General features: G+C 40.3%; 1 protein-coding gene across 1 annotated transcript in view; it reads left to right on the forward strand.

Moving 5' to 3' along the window:
• Positions 1-15,629, forward strand: part of SCN4A (sodium voltage-gated channel alpha subunit 4) — a 1,232,571-nt gene that overhangs the window by 1,027,695 nt on the left and 189,247 nt on the right. The window contains exons 23-25 of the mRNA XM_086923780.1: positions 2,137-2,190; positions 7,954-8,091; positions 12,794-12,898. Coding sequence (XP_086779906.1) covers positions 2,137-2,190; positions 7,954-8,091; positions 12,794-12,898 — 297 coding nt within the window. The remainder of the gene's footprint in view (positions 1-2,136; positions 2,191-7,953; positions 8,092-12,793; positions 12,899-15,629) is intronic.

Below are 15,629 nucleotides of genomic sequence, written 5' to 3' on the forward strand. Positions count from 1 at the left end.
TTCTTTTCATTAACAGTACAATGAACGTACTTATACTTTGACGATGGTCAAAGATTTCCTTGCTGCTGTTACTGCTGGCGTTGACGCAACCTGCAAGAGGTGTACGCTTGACATTCCACATATGCTGGTGATAGCGTAGTATTTTTTTTTTAAGATGTCTTTATCTGCTGTGTCGTAACTTGCTCGCACTGGTGTTCCATCAACCTGAGTTCCTCTGTGTCCCAACTGGCCCATGGTCGGGCTATTGCCATTTGGTTGCAAAAAAAAAAGCACTTTGAGAGGAGCCAGGATATCAACGCTTTTGGCAATAAAGCTGTTGAGTTTTTTGATGGGTTTCAGCAAGTTGCTGGTGTGCTCTGGCTGGTGCTTGTAGAGGACAGAAGGCCATTCCACTTCTGAGATGTTTTTTCCAGATGCGGTGGGCAGTTTTGGATGTGGTAGGTTTGTGATTGTGTGGGATGGACATGCTGAAACTGATGAGGGAGGGGGTCATAGTTGCTGACTTGTTGACTTTGATGTTGCTGATTGAGGTAAATATTGGGTCTAATAGGTGCCAAGAGGTATGGGTAGGTTCAGTAACATGATGGGTGAGGCTAGGCTGTTTTGAGGTCATCCATGTAGCTAGTGGGGGTGTCCGTGTATGTGGTGCAGCTGATGGTATCTTTGAATATGATGGCCTCTCCACCTCCAGGCTTATGCTGACAGGTTTGCCTGAGGACCTTGTAACTGGAAGGGATGGCTGTAGCGATGTCCATTGCTGGGGTTGGGTTTAGCCATGTTTTCATGAGAAAGAGCAGATGAATGGTTGTGCAGTAGGTCCTATATCTTTGTGGTGTGTTTGGTGAGAGAAGGGGTGTTCACTCATGCATGCATGTCAGTTTGGTGTTTTTTTGGGTGGTGTTTGGTCGGTATGAGTGGGTTGCTGGTTTGTGTGAGTGAGTGGGTTCTGTTGGTTAAGGTGTGGTGGGTGTAGGGTGTAGCAGAGTTCATGAGAATTTGCAGGAGGTGCATGTGAACTCTCTCTCTGTGGTTTGTGGTGCGGCGTGGCAACAGTGCGGTGAGCAGCAGCTGAGGTTAAGGGCATGGAGACGCTCAGCTGGTTATCGTTGGGTAGGGGAGAACAAGAGTTTGTGATGCTGTTTGCTGTTCAGCTGCAGATAAACTTGCCTTTGGTGTGCCTGCTGTCTGCATCCGTTGTGTGTCCGCTCTGCAGCCACCAATGAGTAGGTCTGGGAGGAAGGAGCAGCGCAGGGTGCCATGTAGGGAAATCCAGTGATGTTACTTCCTGCGCAAATGGATGATGGTAAATCCCATAATGCTAATTTCTTTAAACGTGGATGATGGGAATCCAGTGTTGTCACTTCATGTGCATCTGGACAATGAGAAATCTTCTAAAGTTGGTGTAAAAAATCAGTAAATTGCTTGACCTACTTCTGTGGTGAATGATTGTAAAATTATCAATTATAGTTAGTAAACAAAGGGCCTCCAGATTTGTAATAGAATGCAAAGAAGGGGATAGGGCTTTCCAATCAATATGGAGTGGCAAATAGGAAGGTTCATCATGTAACAGGGCTTCTCGAAAATGTTGAACACCTGTGAGATTAGCATCCCTGAACCAAAGAAGTCTGATAGGGTCATAACCTATACACAGCTTATATAAGTCAATAGAAGAGGAGCCCTGAATAGATTTACAACAATGACATGAGCGATTGCAAGATAATTAGCAAAAGGTCATGAAGGGGAGACATGGAGGTGAAACAGAGTATATTGTACATATCATGTGGACCTATGACATTTTCAGGATGCATTAGCCTACACCCTGGAATAGGCAAAGTATGACTGAAATGGTGTAAAGATAAAAGGATAGCTACACACATTACAGCATTCAGAATGTTATATTATCCACAAACACAATACCCTTAGTCCATCTCTGTGCCACTCATACCCAACAGTCAAACCTGAGTTATGCTTTACTGCACTCTTTTTGTTTTAAGTGTGTATCCATTAATGGAAATAGGGGTGGGGCTTCAGACACACTCAGTTTTCACCAACGTTAAGGAAGGGTAAGTATTTGTTTTTTGGCTAATCAGTAAATCTGATGTTGATTCTGTCTGTTTCAATTTGCTTTCTCTGCAGGCTACTTTCAAAGGCTGGACGGATATCATGTATGCAGCAGTTGATTCCCGTGAGGTAAGAGCCACAATTCCTTAAGCATTCTTAATTATGGCTGCCTACCAAAGAAAGCCACATATACAACCATAGCAGATTTCAAACCTATAATGACTTAAGAAAAATTACGGTTTCCCTATTATGATTTAAGAGATTGCTGTGTGTGTTATAGGGTTGCATGTCTTGATGCCTGCTACCGTTATTTCTCCCACATTTCCATAACATTCAAATTATTTTTATGTTATCCATCTTGTTTTTCCCCACCTTCACTGTCTCTGAGTACTCAGTTGTTTCATAATGCTAATCATTCCATTCATATTTTTAAATGTATTTATTTACACTAAATTGTTTTACTACTAACCTTTACTCTCACTCTTTTTTAAGTAAAATTATTTTGCAATTCATTTAATTAATAAATGTCCTTATCTAATGCCAACCATATATTAAAGCAAATATTTCCATTATGCTAAAGTATTACTATCTCTAACCGTGACCTTATTTCTAGTCTATCTAATTAAAAACTTTTTTCTAAATGCAAACCCCAAAACAATATTTAATTTATGACGAGCAGGAGTACTAGGAGGTGCTTAAACCCAACCATGGCCCATTGCAAAGGATAGCTCTGCAGTCTGACCCAGAGCATGCAGGCTCGCAGTTTTCTCACAAATATTTTACCGTCTTGGTCCCTTTTCTTACTTATGAACTGCTCTTTCTTCTCTCAACCTTGCATAACTCATTCTACTATGTCTATTCACTGCCTTGCACAATAGCACAACCAGCTTCATACTGCTAATGTCTCAGCCCCTATGTTATCATCATCACCTCATCTGAACATGCGTAAGCCATATATTCCTTCTTACTCTGCCAACTCCAACCTAACTCTTGCACCTGCAACTTCTACTACTCATATCATTTCTTGTCTCACCTAACCCCTCTAGACCCTCCCACTTTCTCCATCTAGCATTGTTTTTTCCCTTTTCTACCCTACTTTCCTAACCATTTTGTCCCCCACATAATTAGCAGCCGGTGTCTTAATAGAGTGGCGGGGGGATGGAGAAAGGGCGATGGATGGATGACGAGACAAATAAAGAATAACAAAAAAACACTTATCTGCCGCATCGCCGCATTGAGCTCCTCTCCACTACAGGCACGGCCTCCCATAGTCCACTGGAGTCAATCCTGATGCTGCTTTCATGCAGCTTCTGCATTAGTGCAGCATCAGCATTGTTCACGGCGCACTTGGGAGCCTGCTCTCTTCAACCTGGCAATGCAGCTCAGGTTGGAGAGAGCTTCAGTGCGCATAATGGTTTGGCCGTCTTGAAACTGCCAGCCAAACCGTCATGCGCACTGATAACAGTGCAAAACACTCCCCCTAGTGCCTGTCATCCCCCGGCCCCACCCCCAATCCTCGACTCCAAGAGCAAAAATAAAACAATAATAAACAAGGGTTTATTATCTTTTTATTTTCAAATCTTTGGCTTGCTGGCTGGGGGGCAACGCTCCTCCGCCATAGCTGTGGAGCTGCCGCTGCCCCACTTTTCTTCCACAAGACACACTGTGCATAATCTGTTGACTGCGGCACCCTTCCACCCGCCCAAGCCATGCCTTATCACCATAACCCACTTTTTCACACCACAACCCCTCCAACCCTACCTAACTCTGCCATAGACTTTTGACATTTGATTACACACCTCCTCAGATCTTGCTAAACCCCTCTGTCCCCTCTTTTTCCTGTCTTCCTAACCTTCCCAGTAACTGTAACCTCCTGTTACCCTCTGCATCTACTCCTGTGCGTAAGCCCGCTACACTGCCCCTTCCCTTTCCCCCTCATGTACGACCACCCACCAGCTGCTATCATTTTGTAAGCTTCTTCTACTCTTTAGTTCCAGTCCCCTTTACACCTTCCCCACCTAATCCTACGACGACTCTCCCATAGTTCCCCTATTTCCGTAACCTTCATAACCCTTTTCTAGAATTTGAATCTTCTTCCACAGTATCAACAAGATTACACGATTCTCTACCTTACCATCATTCCCTTACTATGACGAGCACTCTGCTGCTACACTCTCTCCTCAACCTGATACAGCACACTTCTCTTGCATCATAGCAGTGATTTCCTGTGATGCAATCCAGACCATATGAACACTCTTTTCCCCTTCTAAACCACATTTCACCTTCAATAGGCAGTCTAATAAAGACAATGATCTTAGTATGCCTCTCCCTCTTCAACTCTTCTTCCTACCTGTCCCAGACCTATTTCTATTCCTTCCTCTCCTCTCTTCCTCTCATTTATTCTGCTGTAACATTCTATTCCTAACACATTTTCACTCCTCTACATACAATTAAACTCAATAACGGATAGAGTGAGAGCGCTTCCCGGTCATCACAATATCAAAACCCTTACTCCATCCTACAATTCGACATCAATACATCCAAGCACTCCATATGATGCAGTGAGCTATTCAGCTGCTAATGCACTTCAGTACCTTATCAGGTCGATAGAGCACAACTTCATATTAATCTACAATACAATGCACTGTTCCAAAATGATAAACAAAGCAAACACAAGGAGTTCTGAATTTTGGCATCTATGTTACAGATGTGTTTTTTTCAAATTAATTGTACACTAACGCATAGATAGAAAAACATGTTCCCCAATATTGGGTCTTTCATAGAGCCACTTGTTTAAATTATTGCCCAGTGTCATAGCTTCTGCTGTCCTATGAGCTGCTAACACTATCTCTAAAGAGGCTGCATGGTGTCTTCTGTTCCTGCTTTGCCCTTAGACCCTCCAGCTTGGCTCATAGTCTAATGTCCTCTCAGTACTGTACTGTAATTTCAGCTATGATATTTTGATATTTGCTTCCAGAATTTATAGTCGTTCTATTAATGTGAAGATGGTAGACATACTATTTCTTTCACCAACAGTAGAGGCATTTGACAAATGGAAAATAGATTCTGCCTTGAAAATAAAGCAGAATTGGGGAAAAAAGAGGTTCACTCTCTTGACATCTGTTAAAAGTGAAGACACTGACATTTGTCAGAAAAGCCAGGTGTGAAACCCCAAGTACGTCTTACAACTCTTCTCCCATTAGCCTAAAGAAAGAACTGGCTCCGTGAGAACTGCTAGTAAAAGGCATAATGGGTGGTGATAGCTCCTTAACAGGATGTTTTTTCTCGAACTTCTATAATGCAAGCCTATCAGGCTGCACTTTCCCCTCAGCAATAAACATGTACACAGCAGTTTGGGCTAATAGGCTTCTGATGGACGCTTGGCATCACATACACATATTGGAGTTTGCAGCGTATTTGTTGAAATGTGGACAAAAATATTTATAGGAAGTGATCGAGGGATCTTTGCAGGTATCATTTAATTAAGTTTATGACTTCAATGATGATATCTATGGTGTAAAACCAAGAGTGGTTTGTCAAGGTAAGGTTTGAGTAAAAAAAGCCAAAATCCACTAAGCTTGCAGAATAGTTAAGTGAAGACCCTTCGGCCTCAGCTCTAGTCTCATAGCCTGCATCAGTGCATTCCAGAAGCTTATCTCAGTACCCTAATTTGAATGGAGCATTTGCGTCTCGTGTCAATTCATCTATTGCCACTGTGTGCACAGCATAGGGACAGATGTAGCTTGAAATGAGGTGATAATAAGAAGTACCTTCAAGTGGATATCATAAATGAGCCTCAAGGAGGAATGTGGTATTTACAAAACATCTGTAGTTGTTATCTTTTAGTAACACATTTAATAAAAGAATATTTTAAATATATAAAGAAAGTGTTTTGAAAATACACTTTTGAGATGATCCAGCGCTGCTCTGAAACAACCCTCCAAACCATCACTGAAAAACCCAGGAGCTATCACGCTTCACTCGTCAGTGGGGCCCATAACACCACGAGTCACTCATTCACACAAATCACACTGCTCCCAAGATTAGCGAAAACCAGAGGACGAGCTGCTGGATAGCGGAGTACCCTAATTCATCTAGCAGTTTAAATTATATACATTATATACATATGCATTTTGTCGATTTCACCATCTCATTTAAATCTCATAAACCACATTTAAGGCACCCCACTGTTTTGGTCGATGGACCAGCTAATAAGATCAGTTGATGGACAACAAGACCCGCTTAGTTCTCCATTTTCTTTAATTTTCTTTTTCTTTTAAATCTTCTAGCATAACCTTACGCTTAAATTTTTAATCTTCATTCAGAAAAATTAGTTAAGTATTTTCTCTGATCACTTCAAATAAAAGGATGAAGTAAATTCAATTAGTTTACATTTATTAGCAGAATAGTCCAGAAATGAGAAAATTCTAAGACATATTACCCATCTTCTTGGTCATGGAGGAAAAACCAGGATTCCAACAAGTTCCCAAAAACAGCCTCTCTATTTTCCTCGATGTTCACCTCCCATCAGGACTCCGACCCCGTCAAAAGTTAAAGTCAAGAAAAATGTCAAAGTCTTTGCACCCAGAAAATCGATCAGTCGTGGTGCGAAAATAATTAAAAAACAAAGGTTATTTCTCTCTTCCAAACAGCCTCTTTTATACCCCTTTTCCCTAACTATTTAACTAAAATTTGAAACTTTAGGGTCAACACTCATTTCTCATTGGTCCATTCGATGAGTGGTGAAGATCACCTCATCTCCTCATTGTCCGGCTTTTGCAAAGTCACTTCCATAATTCTCAAACGGTCATAATTGTTCATTTTTGCAACATTTTCATCCTGTCCTTATATCGACACTTCAGTAAATTTTCCCAGGCTCACAACTCGAGCATTCCACTTTGGCACCATTGTGCTTTTCAGGCCACGCTGACCTTGCCATCAGTAGCCCAGGCACAGGCTGCTCGTACATCCCTCGAGCACAGTCGCACATGCGTAGAATTACACTTCCTCAGAGTCTCGCAAAACCCTCCATGTTTTGGTAGGCCGCATGGTCCATAACGGGAACTATTATAGAAACAAGCACAATTAAACATTAGATTTTGAAGTAAAGCCCTTCTGTTTACCTCAAACCATTCTAAGTTTACCCTATTAGTGGGTGCCTAGCTTCAAACCACAAAGATGCGTTGTTTTCTTACCAATCTCATTCGTTTTTGCCACAATGAATACTTATAATAAGCATACATGCAGAGCTTTGTTAAATTAGAAGCGTTATTGCACTATATTAGTATGACAAATTCAAATGATTAATGTATTACGATTTGCAACACAACCAAATTAGTATCCCACGTGTACTTTTCTGTATGTGTTTTCTTCTTTGTTGGTTAGTTCTAAATCCACTCGATTAATACATATTATAGTTATGAGAAACAGACTTCACGAGGGGTATACAAACATTTTTGTCACAGCCTCACTCCATCAGAGAATATTTGAAGAAATAACCCATCAAAGAACAGAATTAGTTGCCAATGATGGAAGTTAAATATGGATGTTTATATTATCTGCAAATCATCTGCATCTCATGGTTGTATTTTGTATTATTCTAGTGGCTTGGCAACCATTGGATAAAACGGTGTATTTTATGTGCATGCCCCAGTAACTAAAAGAATAATCAAGACCCAGTGTTGAGCTCCAAGCATTGAGAGATTTTCTCCGTGCTATCGCATAAACATAATGAAAAAGAAAAACAATGTACATCTCTAATGCTTTGTAGCACATACGGTCTTTCCCAATGAACATTGCACATTGAGATATAGTTTTGGTGGGATGACTACTAGATATATTAATCCACTCATTGGACCTTTTAAAGTCTTTAAATTGTTTCCTTTTTTCCAGCAAGGAGACCAGCCGGTATATGAGATTAACCTTTACATGTACCTGTACTTTGTTATCTTCATCATCTTTGGAGCCTTCTTCACACTGAATCTTTTTATTGGTGTTATTATTGACAATTTCAATCAGCAAAAGAAAAAGATAAGTATCCATTCCCCCGTGTCATTGTCATTATGTCTTTTTTTCACTTTCTAACAAACCTGGGATTCCAACTTCTATTTTCCCTACAAACTATAGCATCATTTGAAATTGTCAAAGCGTCTTGCAATATAAAATTCAGACTGCGTTATTGTTTTTTTATTTACCTTCAGATTAAATGACTGAACTTTTGTTTGAAAGATTGACACTTTTCATTAATGCTCGTATTACTAGCATCTATTAAAACTAGTGCATAAAAGAAAAACATAGCTCATTATACTAAAAGGTAAAACTAAATGAATGTCCACACTAATCAAATTATGATCCTATAAAGTTTGGGACACCTCGATAGTAAAGAAGAGCTAGGCGCATTCTGGTAGTGTTAAGTATTTGTTTCTTTGCAAAGACTTTTCTCAATCACACCCTGCTTTTGTCAGCAGTTAAACTGAATTTTAAATTGATTTTAAGGTCATTATACTCCACTATCATGGGTTTTTCGCTGGCTACTTACATTTTTGGGGATTCGTGCCCATGCTCCCTGTATTTCAAGTACGAGATTATGCATTGGGCAGTATGTTTCATGGAGTCTTGAATTGTAAATTTGTTAAGCAACGTCATTGGAGTCGTTTTGTTACTTCAGCAACAGCCTCCAAGGTTTTAGTCTACTATTCTAGGCGCTATCTAGGGAATTAAAGCATATTTGTATAATGTACCAGCAGTCTATGGTTAGGATCTCAAATGTTAAGTTTTCAAAGAAATAAAAAGTAGCCAAGGAGGGCTCTATTTGAGACCACACGATGGATAGGAGTATCCCTGGTCATTTATAGTATATCCTTAGGAAGCAGTGCATACACGCTTCATGAGCTAATACATTTATATTGGTGCAACCTAATTGTACACTACCTTGTTTTGGCCAGTGTAAATCAGGATTTAAATGGATTTTAAGGTCATCATTTTGAGCTGCCATGGGTTCAGCTACCAATTGTTGTTACAACTAGTCCTCCTCAATATCATTCAGATTTTGCATAGTAGGTTAGTTGAAGAGTGAACCACTCCAGTTGCATCCATTTCAGATATCCTTGGGTGAGATCCTGTTTTGGAGTGGTTGGCAATGAGGATTCAATGTAGATGAACTTTGAGAACAGAATGTAGGTGAGACAGCATAAAGAGAGGCACGATTGGCAAAACTAGAGTGCAAGAAAGCTTTGCAAGATCGGCACTGTTTTTCTAGATGAGATTCCAGGTCTGTCATTTAAAGGTTAAAATGGTCACTCCCCATCTGTTGGCTTTGCTTATGCGGGACAGGGTGTTAGCCCTAACACAACAGGTGCCTGTGCATCAGCAATGTAGGAGTTACAGTAAATTTTGATTGGTTCTTTAACTAGTTTTGCTATAGCAAGGACCTGTTGAAAGTATCACTTTTGAATGTTTGATAAACAAAACAGTCATTTGTAGCTCCAGGTGAAAGCATGTATCGAGCTACCAAGGTAAATAGGAATGTGCTGTTCAGCGTAGGGGGTCCACTATAGAAGCTTGTCTTCACTGTTAAGGAGATTCTTTTTACTGTCTTTTCCTCAATGTGCCCAAGAAGATTTTAACACATTTTAGAACATTGGAAAAGTTGGTAGCTCCATTCAAAACAATGGAGTGCTCCGTGGGTATAATGGCTGGTATAAGCCCGAAGCTCCAACATTCCAATGTTTCTTTGTTCACAGTTCTGGCTGTGAACAAAAGCTTCAGGGAGCCTGAGGGGATTTCAATCCCCTCGCATGCCTTGGAGGCTTTATTTTATTTGTTAAAACATTCTGCCCTCTAGTGGCAGAAGGCAGAATGTCTAATAGCCTTATAGCCATTCGTAGCAGGGCTATACTGGCTTTTAAAGTCCCTCTGCTTTGTTAAAGTCCCTCACCTTCGGCTCTGGCCTTTAACGCTGCAGCAGGCCTTTAATAGCCGGAATAGCCCGCTATGGCGGGCTGTAAGGCTATAGTAGAACATTGGAATGTTGGTAGCTCCATTGAAAAAAATGGAGGGCTTTTAATGGCTGATATAAACCTGGAGCTCCAACATTCCAATGTTTCTTTGTTCACAGCTCTGGTTGTGAACAAAGGCTTCAGGAAGCCTGAGGGGATTTCAATCCCCTGGCGCTCCCTGAAGGCTTTGTTTTATTTGTAAGAACATTCTGCCCTCTAGTGGCAGAATGTTCTAATAGCCTTATAGCCCTTCGTTGCAGGGCTATACCGGCTATTAAAGTCCTGCTGCCTTGTTAAAGTCGCTCGCCTTCAGCTCGGGCCTTTAACGCTGCAGCGGGCCTTTAAAAGCCACTAAATGCCCGCTACGGCAGGCTATAAGGCTATAGTAGCTATAGTTGTCTCACATCGTGGTGTGGAGCTCCTGTCAGGAAATACTCATTACCGGTATGGTACCAGAATGTTGTAACCAAAAGTTTGTCTGATGGAAATTTTATTTACAAAATGTGTTGGTTTGTATTTACTATTTATCCAGCATTGGATCTTTAATATAATAATGTGCTTGAATCATTCCTGACATAAGACTAGCAATTCTCGGTACAGTTAAAGCAGTAAACGACTTTAAAATTGCCATTGGCCTGAACAACAGTGTTTCTTTAGTAGCACACCCACCTCATTTGAAGAAACCTGAACTTCAGCCTACGTTTACTTAAGGTTTATGATGCTAAAAAGAAACAGAACAATATCAGAATTCACATCTATAGCTTAATAGAGGTTGGGTTTTAAAATCTTGCTGAAAGGGAGCAGATGTGAAGATAACTATAATTCACTCTGAAGCTTCTTCTATTCTCTGGCCCCGACTACTGAAAACGCTCTGCTGTCAAAGGTTTTGGCCTGAGGTTTTGAGGATATAAAGTGTAAAGAGGCCCCAAGGTCATCTTTGTAAATTATCTATTTAATTAATACTTTAATGAAAATATCACCCTTATGGAGTTAATAATCGAAGTAATTGACATCCAATGGGATGATATTTTTATAAACAATATTTAGGGTACACTATTTCAGTGAGACAATATTTTTGCTAACAGTCTTCTGGTGTACAATTCCTCTTTACTGATACTTATTCTTCATGTTTAAACAACTGTCATAAGTATCCACTTCATCCCTAATGCCTTTTGCCTCTCATCATCTTTCTGTTTTTGATTCTCTTTCTCATAACCCCTGATGTTCTTCCCCTTTTTTGACTCAGCCTCTTTAATTCCTCTTAACTCTTGCTAGCCACCTTGGTGGGTTGTTATACTATCAATCAACAGATTTCTCTAATCCTGCATACCCACCATAGCATCCGTAAAATCCAGCATTGGCAACAGGTGAATACTCAGGCAGCCTTTTTCTGTGTGCAAGTGCTGCTTACCTCTTCAGATTACTCTAAACTAGATGCACAATTTGGAAGCAGGCCAAATAAGGTAGCTGTGTGAGATGACGGAGTGCCCTGTCCTGACATCTCCTACTCCTGTCATGTCATTACAGTAAACCTTTTCTGATTATAGCTGCATTCATATCCAGTCCTCGACGCACCCAAAGCCTTACTTTGTAGGCACATCAGGAATGCCAACTGTTGGGTTTTCTCTTGCCTGTCATTGCCTGTCATCGCATTACATGTCAGAATGTTCCCTGCGTGGAACACTGCTTATAATTCTGTCCCTGGCAGTTGCTGCCGGGGAGTTGCTGTGGCTGGATGTTGAATAAAGCCCTCCACCTACTTATCGTGTGGGCTTCACTTCCTTTCACCAACATTCTCACAAACTTCTGGCATTTGATCTCCTACCTGCCAAACCATACGTCAAAGAAATGTATCTGGTAGTTACAATGGTTTTGTGTATACAGTGCCATTCAAATAAAAAACACAGTAAAGAGTATTCCTTTTCTGACTGGGGCCACCCTTCTGGTTTATCCCAGTTGTTTTATAGACCAGACTCTGCTTTGTTTTGTAACTAAGGGCTATATTTATCACTTGTAAACGGCCCATCGGGCCTCTAGCGACCGGTAAAATGCATTTTCCTATGTACCAACCCTATTTTGCAAGTCAGTAACGTATTACTGACTAACAAAATAGGGTTTGTGAGTCGCTATTATGAAGGGATGTGTAAAGGGCATCCCTTCCTAATAATGAGTCGCACTGGTGTGTATGAATGTTTTGAGACTGGGAATGCGGTCCCAAAACACTCACAGATTACCATCAATTTTCAAATTGGTGGTAAGTCATTCTCAAATGGAAGAATGGGGGTGACAATATTTTTTCAGATGGGGCAGGCAGTGCCCACTATAAAAAAAATTAACAGAGAACTATTAATTTGTATTTTTTTAAATGCACCATGTTTTCCTCCAATGGGTCGCAAATTGCTACCTGCCTCACAAATATTAATGAGACAAGTCCCTTAAGACCCATTTGAGAATCGCAAACGGTATCTGAGCTACTGTTGTACATCAGGTTTTGCGAGTCGCAAATTGCAAGTTGTTAAACATCGTAGATTACGAGTTGCAAAAAATGACAGTCGTACATGTGACCCCAAGTTCTTGTCTTCATCCTGAATCTTGCTATCTGTCCAGACTGCAGATGAACTCTGTTCACTTAAACTGTATTCAAAGTGTAGTGTAATCACATACTTTGCAGAGTCATTTAACAATGAACTCCAGTTGGAAGGTAACCAGTATAATAACTGTGGTTCTTTTTATACTTTGGAGGCAAGGACATCTTCATGACAGAGGAGCAGAAGAAATATTACAACGCCATGAAGAAACTTGGATCGAAGAAGCCACAGAAGCCTATCCCCAGGCCACAGGTACATGAGTGAACGGATCACATGTTGTGACTTGTATTGTATTCAGTTAAGACGGGCCAATTGCTTCCAAGCAAGAGGCCACCGATGAATACTCAAAGAAAGGTGGTATTGTACTTATTGATGATCACAGTATATGACAGAAGTCACAGTATGAGGAACATAAACTCTATAATATGCAAAAAAAACCTTTTCCCTGCATTACAGTATGTACCTGGACATTGATTCTGTGTGATGTCATATCTTTCCATCACATCAGTATCCAAACCCCTGAGGCTTTGCTGACTAGAAATCCTTGATATCATGTTAAGGATCTTTAAACCTAACATCACTTTTGGAATAGCACTATATGGAGTAGTGACTCCGCTTTTGTCTAGGAAGAACACACTTGCAACTTCTCAATGTATTGTCTTCATCGCCTCAAAAAAGCATACTTTTGTAATTAAGTGTACACCCTCTAACCAAATACCAACTGAAAGGTTCAGGTGTTAAGAAATCTATATTTTGGTGGAGACAAATCGCTACATAGTAGATAGGTGGTCATTTTGCTAAAAAAACAACAGGCCCCATTCACAAAGGTAAAGTTAGACAAAAGTCTAACTTTACAACTTTTGTTATTCATACTACTCGTAAATGCCCTTTGTGAACACCAATAGTCTAACTTTACGACTTTTGGTATCCACAAAGGGCATTTACTAGTAGTAAATGCCCTTTGTGAATACTGAAAGTCGTAAAGTTAGACTTTTGTCTAACTTTGTCTTTGTGAATCAGGCACAACGTTTACAATGTTTAAGTCCAGCTTCCTCAAGGGAAGTAATCACGTCTGCCAGAGGTTAAATTGTTTAGGGACAGTCCTTGAACTTATTTTGGCATTAGGCTGTTTGTATAATGAAGAGTTAGTATCATGGAAATTCTCTAATAATATTCTAGGCGAACAAAGTTAGTATATATGACCGAAAAGACTACATCAGGCACATTTAGATAGCAGCCATATCTATCTAAATTGACCCTCCGCCCTACAAGCTGAGATAAAAGTTATCTCTCAAGATGAAGCTGACTTCCAATAATAGTATCACTTCTACCCCATTCAACAAGTCTGTTCTTGGGAAAACCCTGGCATCACGTGGTCCAAAAGCCTGGAACAGTCTGACCTCAGCCTTCGGACAACAGCAGGACCATTTCAAATTCAGAAGTGAACTGAAGATTTTCCTGCTACATCAGGCCTTTCCCTGAGTCGAGTACCTGGTTGACTGGCTAACTGATTATGAATCAACTTCAGGCTACATACAAACCTCGTGTAAACATGTGGGAATATTTCTGATGATAGCCTTGCTCAATTTGTTTTGTCTCTTCTGGACAATTTAGTGGAAAACCCAAACTTCTCCTGCAGATAGCAGCAATTACAAACCAAACTTCTCCTGCAGGTATGCAGCTATTTTAGGTACTATGAATTTACTATCTCATGCTTTTATATATGCGCTTTTATTATCTTAGCTTACTATCTTTCTCGGTCATCCATTTTAATTCCACTCCCAATTTTCATTTGTATGCTCTCGGGATAGGCCTCTAGCAGGACATGGTGCTAATAAATTGTCCACAAATAAATAGATGAAATGCGCAGCATGAGACAACTAAAAGGAAAACCTTTCCCCAGTGTTGAATAAGAGTGGAATTTCTGTTAATCCAAAGTCATGAACAATTTTGAAATTTGTGAAGCGTACGAATTCCCAGAGGCATCTTTGCGCTTCTACTATCCGAAGGAAAAGCTGTAAGTTAGTTAATGAGTAAAAATCATGCTTTTAAAGATCTCCTGTAGGAAAGGAGATTAAGACTTTCTCCACGTTACATAGGAAGGGAATTCCACAGCTTGGCAGTGCCCATTATGAATCTTCACCGTCCCCAAGAAGCTCGGTTAAACTTGGGACCAACCATCAATTTGGCTGTGGAGGAACAAAGCATTCTGGAAGGAGTATACCAAACAGTTTTGTGTCTAAGATATTTGGGGCCACAGTTATGTAACACCTTAAAGGCCATACAGAGTGCTTTGAATACAATCTGCTTCTGGCAATGAGGCTTGACTAATAGAAATGAATGTCAAATAGGTAAAAATAGCCATTTCTGTTAGTCTTTAGACATTTCCCCAAAATGTGTGCAGTTTGGGATCGAACAGGACTGGTTTATTCTATCGCACAAGTGGCATCACAAAGAAAAGCCATATATACATGACTAATCTTAATGTGCTATGGACAAACACAGGGCCTGAGCAGGGAATGCAAAAGCCAAATCTTGACCATATCACCTCAATAGTGCATTAGGAAGAAGTGGAATTAGCACAATAGAAAACATGCAAGAATGTTTAATTGTCAGCTAATTCCAAGCTTATTAGTGCAGTTTCTGGTACAAGGTAAGTAAACCTTGAGTCAGAGCACTTCCCAACTTTTAGAGATGCAATTTGAGTATACGAAGCAGGCGCATAGGTATTGAGTTGCAATCAACCAAAACGAATAACTAAAGGTATTTCAAGACTGCTATTTTAGCAACCCCCTCTATACAGGTAATTATTTACTCTATAAACAAAGGGTTAGCACTGCAGAAACTCCGTTTAAGGAGTGCTGCCAAAACAATCATGCTTTTTATATTATTAAAAGTATTCTTCCTGGCTCACTAGGCATTTACAGTCACACACTTGGAGGCTCTTCTCACTTGGTAGGTTGCTTTCTACACTGATGCAAGA

Source organism: Lissotriton vulgaris, chromosome 5, assembly GCF_964263255.1.
Source record: "Lissotriton vulgaris chromosome 5, aLisVul1.2, whole genome shotgun sequence".
Classification (NCBI taxonomy): domain Eukaryota; kingdom Metazoa; phylum Chordata; class Amphibia; order Caudata; family Salamandridae; genus Lissotriton; species Lissotriton vulgaris.